The sequence below is a fragment of the Tachypleus tridentatus genome, chromosome 1 (genome assembly GCF_004210375.1).
Source record: "Tachypleus tridentatus isolate NWPU-2018 chromosome 1, ASM421037v1, whole genome shotgun sequence".
Taxonomy (NCBI): Eukaryota; Metazoa; Arthropoda; class Merostomata; order Xiphosura; family Limulidae; genus Tachypleus; species Tachypleus tridentatus.
Genome location: NC_134825.1, coordinates 176,758,592 through 176,772,370, shown reverse-complemented (window position 1 = coordinate 176,772,370; position 13,779 = coordinate 176,758,592). Strand labels below are relative to the sequence as shown.

Genomic DNA, 13,779 nt, shown 5'->3' with positions numbered 1-13,779 from the left:
ATCTAAACAAGAGACATCAGAAACAAAACAAAAATGTAACCTAAATAAGAAACACCAGAAACAAAACACTAATGTAACGTATACAAGAGACATCAGAAACAAAACACCAATGTAACCTAAACAAGAGACATCAGAAACAAAACACCAATGTAACCTAAATAAGAAACACCAGAAACAAAACACTAATGTAACGTATACAAGAGACATCAGAAACAAAACATCAATGTTACGTATACAAGAGACATCAGAAACAAAACACCAATGCAACCTAAACAAGAGACATCAGAAACAAAACACCAATGTAACCTAAACAAGAGACATCAGAAACAAAACAAAAATGTAACCTAAATAAGAAACACCAGAAACAAAACACTAATGTAACGTATACAAGAGACATCAGAAACAAAACACCAATGTAACCTAAACAAGAGACATCAAAAACAAAACACCAATGTAACCTAAATAAGAAACACCAGAAACAAGACACTAATGTAACGTATACAAGAGACATCAGAAACAAAACACCAATGTAACCTAAACAAGAGAATCAGAAATGAAATAGCAATGTAACCTAAATAAGAAACACCAGAAACAAAACACCAATGTCACGTATACAAGAGACATCAGATACAAAACACCAATGTAACCTAAACAAGAGACATCAAAAACAAAACACCAATGTAACCTGAATAAGAGACATCAGAAACAAAACAAAAATGTAATCTAAATAAGAGAATCAGAAATAAAACAGCAATGTAACCTAAACAAGAGACATCAGAAACAAAACACCAATGTAATCTAAACAAGAGACATCAGAAACAAAACAAAAATGTAACATAAATAAGAGACATCAGAAACAAAACACCAGTGTAGCCTAAACAAGAGACATCACAAAAAATCACCAATGTAACCTAAACATCAGAAACAAAACACCAATGTAACATAAATAAGAGAATCAGAAATAAAACAGCAATGTAACCTAAATAAGAAACACCAGAAACAAAACACTAATGTAACGTATACAAGAGACATCAGAAACAAAACACCAATGTAACCTAAACAAGAGAATCAGAAATGAAATAGCAATGTAACCTAAATAAGAAACACCAGAAACAAAACACCAATGTCACGTATACAAGAGACATCAGAGACAAAACACCAATGTAACCTAAACAAGAGAATCAGAAATAAAACAGCAATGTAACCGAAATAAGAAACACCAGAAACAAAACACTAATGTAACGTTTACAAGAGACATCAGAAACAAAACACCAATGTAACCTACATAAGAGCCATCAGAAACAAAACACTAATGTAACCTAAATAAGAAACTCCAGAAACACAACACCAATGTAACATAAATAAGAGACATCAGAAACAAAACAAAAATGTAACCTGAGTAAGAGAATCATAAACAAAACACCAAGGTATCATAAATAAAAAACAAATAAAGCAGAGAAATCTCGTGACATTCAGGTGGATGTTCAGTGCTTAAAGTAGAAAAAGATATTACAGTGCAATATTAAGTGCGTTCTGACATCATGTTTTACTTTATGTAACATTAAGTGATGTGATTTCTCGTGACTATGAAGTTTTTACCAAAATGTGACCGATGCGTCTCACAGAACATTTTCTGGGTTAAATATCTTGTGTTGTTTCCTTAGTTTCTCAATAGATGACGCCTTTATGAGGAATGTGTCGGAACAGATTAGAACACCCGAATTGGGTAAATGGCAGGCGAAATGGGGGTGTCAGTTTTAATGTCTACATAGACAAATTATAGTACCTGTAGGTGTGGTGGTGAAAGGCACCGTGTCATGCTCTTTTTGTCAAATAAACCTGAGAGATAACAAAGAGATAAAAATCTTTCAATGCTAAAGACATTACAAGGAAGCAATGTTGTTCGTATCTCATCTGCGTGTGGTCTCTGGCTCAGCCATGAACGAGTGGGTAAAGTGATTTAACCACTCAGTACAGAGTTGACTTAACTCTTTCTCCTGTCACCAGCGACTCATCAACCGTAATAGGTCATTACATGCAGGAACGCCTGTTGTTGAACGGTCACTCGGATTTGAAACGTGGAACACAACGTTAACACAAATTGTCGTATTTTTTTATTATCACCTATTTTACACTTTACTGCAACTGAAAGAAAACTATGCTAAACTACTGGAACAAATAACGTTGTTATTAAATTACAAAATAAAATATACGATAAAGCTGCGACAATAACAAAACCTGATAATTAAATAATTCAGTGATGAAAATATGCTGTTTCAGACAAACTACAAAGACGTAAGAGACTAGTACGTTGTAGAACAGAGAACATAAATAACATGAACCATTGGTAGTGGACAACTGTAGAAAATCTGTTTTTATACATGAACCATTGGTAGTGGACAGCTGTAGAAAAACTGTTTTTATACATGAACCATTGGTAGTGGACAGCTGTAGAAAAACTGGTTTTATACATGAACCATTGGTAGTGGACAGCTGTAGAAAAACTGTTTTTATACATGAACCATTGGTAGAATTGGAGAAATGTAGAGATATAGATAGAGATACATGTTTACAAACAAACAGAGAGACTTGTATAGACACAAAGGTTTGTGCTTACAAATAAACAGACTGATATACACACAGCAATACATGTTTATAAATAAACAGACCGATTAGTGCACAGATGGAGTTACATTTTTACAAATAAACAGAGCGAAAGAGATACATGTTCATAAATAACGAGGCAGACTGGTATGTTGACAGAGATACACGTTTATAAATAAACAGACAGATATGCATGCCTACAAACAAACAAATAGAGAGTCATAAAGATGTTTAAAGTCTGTTTGCTTTGTTTTTAGAATTTCGCGCAAAACTACACGAGCTAATTTAGCAATATAAGACTAGAAAGAAGGCAGCTAGTCATCACCACCCACCGTCATCTCTTGGTCTACTGTTTTAACAACGAATAATGGGATTGACTGTCACATTATAACGCCCCTACGGCTGAAAGAGCGATGTTTAAAGACATTATTAATTGACAATTCTTTCAATGGCTTTGCTGTATAAAAGACGAATCGGCAACAAAATAGTTTGCACGCCTTATTTATGAACAGTGAAATGTGTGTGGCCTGCAACATTTTTAATTTAACTTTCTAAATATGCTGCTTATGAACAGTGAGATGTGTGTGGCCTGCAACATTTTTAATTTAACTTTCTAAATATGCAGCTTATGAACAGTGAGATGTGTGTGGCCTGCAATATTTTTAATTTAAATTTCTAAATATGCTGCTTATGAACAGTGATATGTGTGTGGCCTGCAACATTTTTAATTTAACTTTCTAAATGTGCTGCTTATGAACAGTGAAATGTGTGTGGCCTGCAACATTTTTAATTTAACTTTCTAAATGTGCTGCTTATGAACAGTGAGATGTGTGTGGCCTGCAACATTTTTAATTTAACTTTCTAAATATGCAGCTTATGAACAGTGAAATGTGTGTGGCCTGCAACATTTCTAATCTAACTTTCTAAATATGCTGCTTATGAACAGTGAAATGTGTGTGGCCTGCAACATTTTTAATTTAACTTTCTAAATGTGCTGCTTATGAACAGTGAAATGTGTGTGGCCTGCAACATTTTTAATTTAACTTTCTAAATATGCTGCTTATGAACAGTGAAATATGTGTGGCCTGCAACATTTTTAATTTAACTTTCTAAATGTGCTGCTTATGAACAGTGAGATGTGTGTGGCCTGCAACATTTTTAATTTAACTTTCTAAATGTGCTGCTTATGAACAGTGAGATGTGTGTGGCCTGCAACATTTTTAATTTAACTTTCTAAATATGCTGCTTATGAACAGTGAAATGTGTGTGGCCTGCAACATTTCTAATTTAACTTTCTAAATGTGCTGCTTATGAACAGTGAGATGTGTGTGGCCTGCAACATTTTTAATTTAACTTTCTAAATATGCTGCTTATGAACAGTGAAATGTGTGTGGCCTGCAACATTTCTAATTTAACTTTCTAAATGTGCTGCTTATGACAGTGAGATGTGTGTGGCCTGCAACATTTCTAATTTATTTTTGTAAATGTGCTGTTTCTTTCCCTCATATGAACATGTTTTACACCAACCCACAGACACGTGTTTATTGGCTAGACTACTTTCCGAATCAACCAATCATTATTCGTAAATTTTTTTCAGGACCTGCGTTATCGTGGATAGTGCCACGCTGTCTATACTGTTATGTGAGGTGAACAATAATGGCGGGAATTCCCATAGTGGGTGGAACAAGTTATGTTTCAACTGGAATGAAACTTAAGGAAAATCTAAATATTTCGTTGTATAAAATCTTGGGAACGTTAGTGGAGGCTTTTTTTGTAATACGTCGTGAAAGAGATTCGGGGTTTCACTTATCAATTTGTTTGTTTTAAATTTCGCGGAAAGCTACTCGAGGGTTATCTGCGCTAGCCGTCCCTAATTTAGCAATGTAAGACTAGAGGGAAGAGAGCTAGTCACCACCACCCACCGCCAACGAATAGTGGGATTGATCGTAACGTTATAACGCCCCCACAGCTGAAAGGGCGAGAATGTTTGGTGCGACCGGGATTCGACCCCGCGACCGTCGGATTACGAGTCGAACGCCTTAAAACACTTGGCCATGTCGGGCCTTCGCTTATCAGATTTCAATGTTTCTTAAGAAAGTGATACCGAGGGAACTGTTAATACAACATATAATGTCATATGTGTAGTATGTATAATATCTACTCAACTGTAGTAATAAACAAATGAAGGTTTTATTGGAAGCATTTCATCCATAATTAAAGTCTAGACAACAAAACTTTTCACAAAATTCTTTTGTTTACAAAAGGTTACGTGTCGGTGAGGAACGAATGAACATCTGTTTTCTGTGAACAACTTGCCCACAAATTCCTTGACACTATGGACTTCTGTACGAGTAAGATTTGTTTATTTCAAAGTGGACTATCTACAGGGGATCAAACCCTGGATTATAGCGTTGCAAATAGACTTTTCTTATTTGCGTCACCGATGATAGAATCACTTTTAATTACAGAGCACTTTTCGCATTTTTGCTGATTTTCTGAAAAGAAAAGCTAATTTAAACCGAACCAGTAATAATGTTGGAAACTTCAGTAAGTGTTTGTTTTCAGATAAAAATTAAACACTTTTGTAGGAAAAGAAGAGACTAGTCTTTATATATCTCACATCGGCTGGTATGGGTATTAACACTTTTACTGATAAACCAAAATAATCAGAATTTAAAAAGCCACAGGCAACATGTCCATACTTTAGTCATACACAGTCAACATGTAAAAATTTAAACTAGAGAAGGTCAACAAGTAAAGATTTTAGTCAGAGACAGTCAATCTGCAAAAACTTTGACCAGAGACAGTTAACATGTAAAGACACTGGTTTTCGTTTTCAAAATATTTATTCCCGAGTAAGTTTTCTTTTAGCAAGAACAGCTAATATCTGTTTACACACATAACGTGCTGGAAGTGACTTATTTTCTGAGTTCCCTAACGCTTACACTTAGCCAGTAACGACATCCTTGAACATGATTTACAACCGTATAATCCTTCACTTCCATTTCGTGCTCTTGGCTTCGCGTTCTTTTTGGCTCTCAGTACAACAGGTGGTGTATGTGAGACAGCGAGATTTGCTAGATTTAAGTGGCGACCTCTGAACAATGTTTACGGAAGCTATTGCAAAATCGAATTATCTACACTGTAACATTCTGTTGTACAATCGTCATTAATGCTACCCTTTTTATTGGTGTAATTGTTATTACCGATGTTGGGTTAAGCAACTGACCACCTGCTATTAGAACGGCCAGTTTCTATGTTCAGGATGCTATGTGGCAACTTCCGCACTCCTTTCTCACGTGACTATTACAGTCGTTTTCCTGGGAACAAAGTGTTAGCGGAGCAAGGATCACTGTCTGCTGCTGACTTAGTCGCCTGACATCTGTTGTCTCAACGAAAACCCCTTTCAATAAGGAAGTTGTTTGTTTATAGGAATACTTTTTCTCCGAGCATTTTGCCCTTGAGGAATATATATTCACCAAGATATGTTTAGCCTTTGCTAGATGCCGTCTAGACTTCCGTAAGCCACAAGGTATCGGTAGTGGACATCTAAATCTTACGTGATGATTTCTAGGAGTCGGAATGAATTTAAACCCACGATGAAAACATTCTAGGTCTTAATGTGTTTTCTCATTAAACGCATCTATAATTTTTCTTCACATCTTTTACATAAATATACTGTGAAAAATAAAGATGAAAACACGAAATTTTATTTCATCTCTCCATAGGTTTAAATTCTCTCTTTATGTTCAACTTTCCAGTAAACCACAAAACAATTACCTTAAATCATACTTTAAAGTGAAACATTAAAATCAACTATTCTCAACTTTCTATTCAATTATTACTTTAACTTAACTTGTTAGAGATACCAGACATGAAAAATAACACAAACATGGAGAGTTAGTGTAAAAATTTATAGTTCTCTGTCTTAGTGATAACACTGCTTTAGTTTTCAAATATATATACTGCTGGCCAAAATCTTAAGGCCAATGAACATAAAGAAAAAATATGCAATTTGCGTTGTTAGACTCAACCATTTATTTGAGTAGAGCTTCGAAAGATGAAAATAAAAATAAAAACATTTTAGCATTTAATAAGGAAAATGTGAACACTATGAACTTAGCTTAAATGCCAGCTGGTTAAAAGTTTAAGACCATACCTAAACAGGGTAGGAAATGCCCAACAAGAGGTCTCAGTAGTGAGTTACACGGCCGTCATTGCGAATAACTGCAAACATTCGCTTTGGCATGGTCGATATAAGGGTTTGCAGAAGGCTGGCTGGAATGTTATTCCAAGTGGTGAAGATGGCTTCACAAAGATCATGCACTGTTTGGAATTGACGTCCATTTCTATTGACTTCCTTTGCCATCCACCCCCAAACATTTTCAATGGGGTTCAGTTCGGGCGAACACGCTGGATGATCCAAAAGAATCACGTTATTTGCCATGAAAAAGTCCTTTGTCCTGCGGGTATTGTGGATTGCAGCGTTGTCCTGCTGAAAGATCCAGTCATTTCCACACAAGCGAGGGCCTTCAGTCAATAAGGATGCTCTCTCCAACGTGCAATGTAGCCAGCTGCTGTTTGACGCCCCTGTATAACCTGAAGCTCCATTGTTCCATGGAATGAGAAAACATCCCAGATCATGATGGAACCTCCTCCACTGTATCGTGTAAAAAATGTTTCTGGTGGGATATCCTTATCGTGCCAGTAACGTTGGAAGCCACCTGGACCATTCAGATTAAATTGTTTCTCATCAGAGAACAAAATCTTCGTCCACTTTTCTACGCCCCATGTCTGGTGCTTCTCAGCAAAGTTTAACCGAGCTGTTTCGTGGTGTGGAAGGAGGCGTGGCCTTTGAAGACGTTTACAGTTTTCAACGTCTTTTTCTCGTAGATGCTGTCTTATTGTTCTTGAGCTGCATTCTGCGTCCGTAAGGGCTTTAATGTGGTTCGACTATCGGCTGGTGTCTTGCCAGACAACCCATCGAATCCTCCTGCTCAACGTCGGCGAAATTTTCTTGGGCTGACCACTTGAAATTCTTGTTCCGTATCCTTCTGTATTTCTTTTTAAGAAACATGCAACAGCAGTTTTACTATGCCCAATCTCATCAGCGATGGCACGTTGAAAGAGACCTTGCTTTTGCAGCTCGACAATTCTGCCACATTCAAACTCTGTCAACTTTTTAGCCTTTGCCATGTTTTTACCCAATGTAATAAAAGAGATGTCAGTGGGAGATGTTGACAACGCTAATGTTTGAACACAAATGACTAAATTTCATTACGTCTTTACAGATTAATGCTTCGTTTCAGTATGGTCTTAAACTTTTGACCAGCTAGTATTTAGGCTAATTTCATAGTGTTCGCATTTTCCCTATTAAACGCTAAAAGTTTTTTTTTTCCCCCTTTTCTTATTGTCATCTTTGGAAGCTCTTCTCAAATAAGTGGTTGAGTCTAACAACGCAAAATACATATTTTTTCTTTATGTTCATTGGCCTTAATATTTTGGCCAGCAGTGTATATTATAGTTTCAAGTAAAAACTCGTTATTACTTTGAATAAAAATTCAGTAGTTTACGAAACTTTCACTAGAGAACATACCAAATAAACTACGTATATCATTTATAACAGCGCAATTCACTAGAAAGGTTTCGATTCTCCTGTTGGGCACAGCATAGCTACATCATTGTGTAGCTTTGTGTTTAAATACAAATGATTTAGTAGTTTTAAATAAATTATAATTCATAAAAACACTCCAGTACTTTTAAGATAACAAGTTCTAGGAATATTCGGTAGTTTTAAAATAATAATAACGAAGTTGTACGAATGTTCAGTAATTTTAAGATAATCATAGTAAAGTTGTAAAACAAATTGAGCAATTTTAAGATAATAATAATAAAGTTGTAGGAATATTGAATAATTTAAAGATAGTAACAAAGTTGAAGGAATATTCAGTAGTTTTAAAATAATCATAGTAATGTTGTAGGAAGAATGAGTAATTTTAAGGTAATCATGGTAAAGTTATAGGAATATTGAGTAATTTCAAGATAACCATAGTAAAGTTGTAGGAGTATTGAGTAATTTAAGGAAAATCATAGCGAAGTTGTAGAAATATTTTGTAAATTTAAGATAGTAACAAATTTGTGGGAATATTCAGTACTTTTAAGACAATAATAAAGTTGTAGCAATATTCAGTGGTTTTAAAATTATAATAATTACGTTGTAACAAAGTAACAAAATTGTAGGAGTATTCAGCAATTTTAAGATAACAATATTCAGGAAGATAGGAATATTCAGAAGTTTTGAAATAATAATAATTAAGCTGTAGGTATATTCAGTGGTTTTAAAATAATCATAGTAAAGTTGTAGGAATATTCAGTAGCTTTAAGATTATAATAATAAAGTTGTAGAAATATTCACTAGTTTTAAAATAATAATAAAGTTGAAGGAATATTTAGTGGGTTGAAGATAATCATGGTAAAGTTGTAGGAATATTGAGATATTTTAAATTAGTAACAAAGTTGTTGGAATTTTCAGGAGTTTAAGATAATAATAATAAAGTTGTAAGAATACACAGTAGTTTTAATAAAATACTAAAATTTATTGTAAGAATATCCAGTGGTTTTACGATGAGAATAAAGTTGTACAAACTTTATCGAGTTTTAAGATAATAATAACTTTGCAGGAATATTCAGTAGTTTTAAAATAATAATAAAGTTGTAGGAATATTCATTACTTTTAAGATAATAATAAAGGTGAAGGAATTTTAAGTACTTTTAAAATAACAATAAAGTTGTATGATTATTCAATGGTTTTAAGATAATAATAAATCTTTAGGAATATTCAGTAGCTTTAAAACAAGAATAAAGTTGTATGATTACTCAGGAGTTTTAAGACAATAATAATAAAGTTTTGGAATATTCATGAGTTTAAGAAAAAATAATAAAGTTGTAAAAATGTTTGGTAGTTTTTACGTAATAACAAAGTAGTAGGAAAATTCAGTAGTTTTAAGATAATAATAATGTTGTAGGAATATCCAGTGATTTCATGACAAAAAATGTATAAATATTCAGTAGTTTTAAGAAAATAATAAAGTTGTAGGAATTTTCAGGAGTTTAAGATAATAATAATAAAGTTGTAAGAATGTTCAGTAGTGTTTACATAATAATAAGGTTGTAGGAATATTCAATAGTTTTAAGATAAGAATAAAGTTTTAGGAATATCCAATGGTTTTAAGACGAAAAGCAAAGTGGTATAAATATTCAATAGTTTTTTGAGAATAATAAAAGTTGTAGGAATTTTCAGGAGTCTAAGATAATAATAATAAAGTTGTAAAAATTCTCAGTAGTTTTAAGATAACCATAACAAAATTGTAGGATCATTGAGTACTATAAAAATTATAATAATAAAATTCCATGATTATTAAGTACTTTTAAGATAATAATAAAGTTGTAGGAATATTTGGGAGTTTTAAGATAGTAATAAAGTTGTAGGAATATCCAGCGGTTTTAAGACGAAAAGCAATGTTGTATAAATATTCATTAGTTTTAAAAAAATAATAAAGTTGTAGGAATTTTCAGGAGTCTAAGATAATCATAATAAATTTGTAAGAATGTTCAGTAGTTTTTAGATAACCATAGTAAAGGTGTAGGAACATTGAGTAGTTTAAATAATAAAGTTCTGTCATTATTCAGTACTTTTAAGATAATAATAAAGTTGTAGAGATATTCAATAGTTTTAAGATAATAACAATATAGTTGTAGAAATATTCAGGAATTTTAGATGATAATAAAGTTGTAGAGATATTCTGTAGTTTTAAGACAATAATAACAAAGTGGTAAAAATGTTCAGTAGTTTTCAAAAATAATAAAGTTGTTGTAATATCCATGAGTTTTAAGAAAAAAGTTATAGGGATATTCAGTAGGTTTAAGTTCATAATAATAAAGTGGTAAGAATATTTAGTATTCAGAAAATAATAAAGTTGTAAGATTATTCATGAGTTTTAAGAAAAATTAATAAATTTATATGAATATCCAGTTGTTTTAAGACGATAAGCAAAGTTGTAGGAATATTCAGTAGTTTTAAAATAATATTAATTAAGCTGTATGAATAATGAGTAATTTCTAGATAATCATATTAAAGTTGTAGAAATATATATTGAGTAATTTTAAGCTAGTAATGCAGTTGTAGGAATATTCAGTACATTTAAGATAATAATAATAAAGTTGTAGGAATATTCAGTAGTTCTAAGATGATAATAAAGCCATATGAACATTCAGTACATTTAAGATAATAATAATAAAGTTGTAGGAATATTCAGTAGTTCTAAGATGATAATAAAGCCATATGAACATTCAGTAGCTTGAAAATAATAATAACGAAGTTGTAGGAATGTTCAACAATTTTAAAATAATAAATAAACTCGAAGAAATATTCAGTAGTTTTAAATGAATAATAACGAAGTTGTAGGAATATTCAGTGCCTTTAATATAATAAAACAGCTGTAAGGATATTCAATAGTTTTAAGATAATTATAAAGTCGTAGCAATATTCAGTAGATTTGAATGAATAATAATTAAGTTATGGAAATGTTCAGTAGTTTTGAAATAATAATGATTATGTTGTAGGAATATTCCGTAATTTTAAGACAATATTAAATGTGTAGGAGATGTGGTACAATTTATGTGAAATACAAACTATCAACAGCTGGTGAGTTGTTGTACAATTTAAGTTAAATATAAACTACCAGGAGGTGTTACAATTTATGTAAAATATAAACTACCAGCAGCTAGTGAGTTGTTGTACAATTTAAGTTAAATATAAACTACCAGGAGGTGTTACAATTTATGTAAAATATAAACTACCAGCAGCTAGTGAGTTGTTGTACAATTTAAGTTAAATATAAACTACCAGGAGGTGTTACAATTTATGTAAAATATAAACTATCAACAGCTAGTGAGATGTTGTACAATTTAAGTTAAATATAAACTACCAGGATGTGTTACAATTTATGTAAAATATATACTACCAGCAGCTAGTGAGTTGTTGTACAATTTAAGTTAAATATAAACTACCAGGATGTATTACAAGTTATGTAAAATATATACTACCAGAAGCTAGTGAGTTGTTGTACAATTTAAGTTAAATATAAACTACCAGGATGTGTTACAATTTATGTAAAATATAAACTACCAGCAACTGGTGAGTTGTTGTACAATTTAAGTTAAATATAAACTACCAGGATGTGTTACAATTTATGTAAAATATATACTACCAGCAGCTAGTGAATTGTTGTACAATTTAAGTTAAATATAAACTACCAGGATGTATTACAATTTATGTAAAATATATACTACCAGCAACTAGTGAGTTGTTGTACAATTTAAGTTAAATATAAACTACCAGGATGTGTTACAATTTATGTAAAATATAAACTATCAGCAGCTAGTGAGATGTTGTACAATTTAAGTTAAATATAAACTACCAGGAGGTACCAGGATGTGTTACAATTTATGTAAAATATATACTACCAGCAGCTAGTGAGTTGTTGTACAATTTAAGTTAAATATAAACTACCAGGATGTGTTACAATTTATGTAAAATATAAACTATCAACAGCTAGTGAGATGTTGTACAATTTAAGTTAAATATAAACTACCAGGATGTGTTACAATTTATGTAAAATATAAACTATCAACAGCTAGTGAGATGTTGTACAATTTAAGTTAAATATAAACTACCAGGATGTGTTACAATTTATGTAAAATATAAACTATCAGCAGCTAGTGAGTTGTTGTACAATTTATGATAAATATTAACTACCAGGACGTATTGAGATGTGGTACAATTTGAATTAAATATAAACTATAAGCAACTAGTGAGATTTTTTTTTACAATTTGAGTTAAGTATCAACTACTATCTGCTACTGAAATTTGGTACAATTTAAGATAAATATCAACTACCAACAGCTAGTGATATGTTGTCCAATTTAATTTCAATATCAACTGCCATCTGCTACTGAGATGCTGTGCAATGTACGTTAAATATCAACTACCAGAAGCTAATGAGTTGTCGTACAATTTAAGTTAAATATCAGCTACCGTCTGCTATTGAGATTCTTTACCATTTTTAAATATCAACTACCAGCAGCTAGCGAGATGTGGTTCAATTTATATTAAATATCAACTACCAGCAGCTAGCGAGATGTGGTTCAATTTATATTAAATAACAACTGCCAGCAGCTAGCGAGATGTGGTTCAATTTATATTAAATATCAACTACCAGCAGCTAGCGAGATGTGGTTCAATTTATATTAAATAACAACTGCCAGCAGCTAGCGAGATGTGGTTCAATTTATATTAAATAACAACTGCCAGCAGCTAGCGAGATGTGGTTCAATTTATATTAAATATCAACTACCAGCAGCTAGCGAGATGTGGTTCAATTTATATTAAATAACAACTGCCAGCAGCTGGCGAGATATGGTTCAATTTATATTAAATATCAACTACCAGCAGTTACTGAAATGTGGTACAATTTAAGTTAAATATCAACTACCAGCTGCTACTGAAATGTGGGACAATTTAAGTTAAATATGAACTACCAGCTGCTACTGAAATTCACAGTTTAAGTTCTGTAAACATCTAATGTATAGCTCCAGGAAACTCAGTGGTAGTGGCTGATACATTAAATATCGTGTTTTCTTTCATTCTTCATCGGTATGAAGATAAATTTTGTAAGTTTTGTGTGACACAACCAAGGTAACCACAGTAAAGTGGCCTGTACCAGAGGTATGAACTGTTTGTACTTTTTAAAGTCACACACCCTGTAATGATACATTTTAAAAAGTTATTTTTAATAGTGACTGCAATATAGCTGTTGATTGCTGATGTGAACTAGAAGGTCCTGTAGAATACTTGGAAAACTTATTTGTGACTAGGACTTTGGGAATACACCAAAATTATTGTACAAATAATACAGACATATATCTATACAAAAAAATATAGACGTATACCTACTCTAAGGATATATACAGATACCTATACAAAGGATATAGACATATACCGATACAAAGGATATAGCCAGATGTCAATGCAAAGAATAGAGATAGAAACTACTACAAAGGAAATAGCCATATACGTATTAAACATCTCGAAGTCTATTATCATCTCCAGTCTGA

The 13,779-nt window shown here is 32.2% G+C and overlaps 1 protein-coding gene across 1 annotated transcript in view; it reads right to left on the bottom strand.

Annotated features, from left to right (window-relative positions):
- LOC143233721 (cilia- and flagella-associated protein 57-like) overlaps positions 1-5,609 on the bottom strand; it is a 97,673-nt gene extending 92,064 nt beyond the window's left edge. The window contains exon 1 of the mRNA XM_076470279.1: positions 5,550-5,609. Within this exon, the coding sequence (XP_076326394.1) occupies positions 5,550-5,609 (60 nt within the window). The remainder of the gene's footprint in view (positions 1-5,549) is intronic.
- Positions 5,610-13,779: the final 8,170 nt, after the last annotated feature.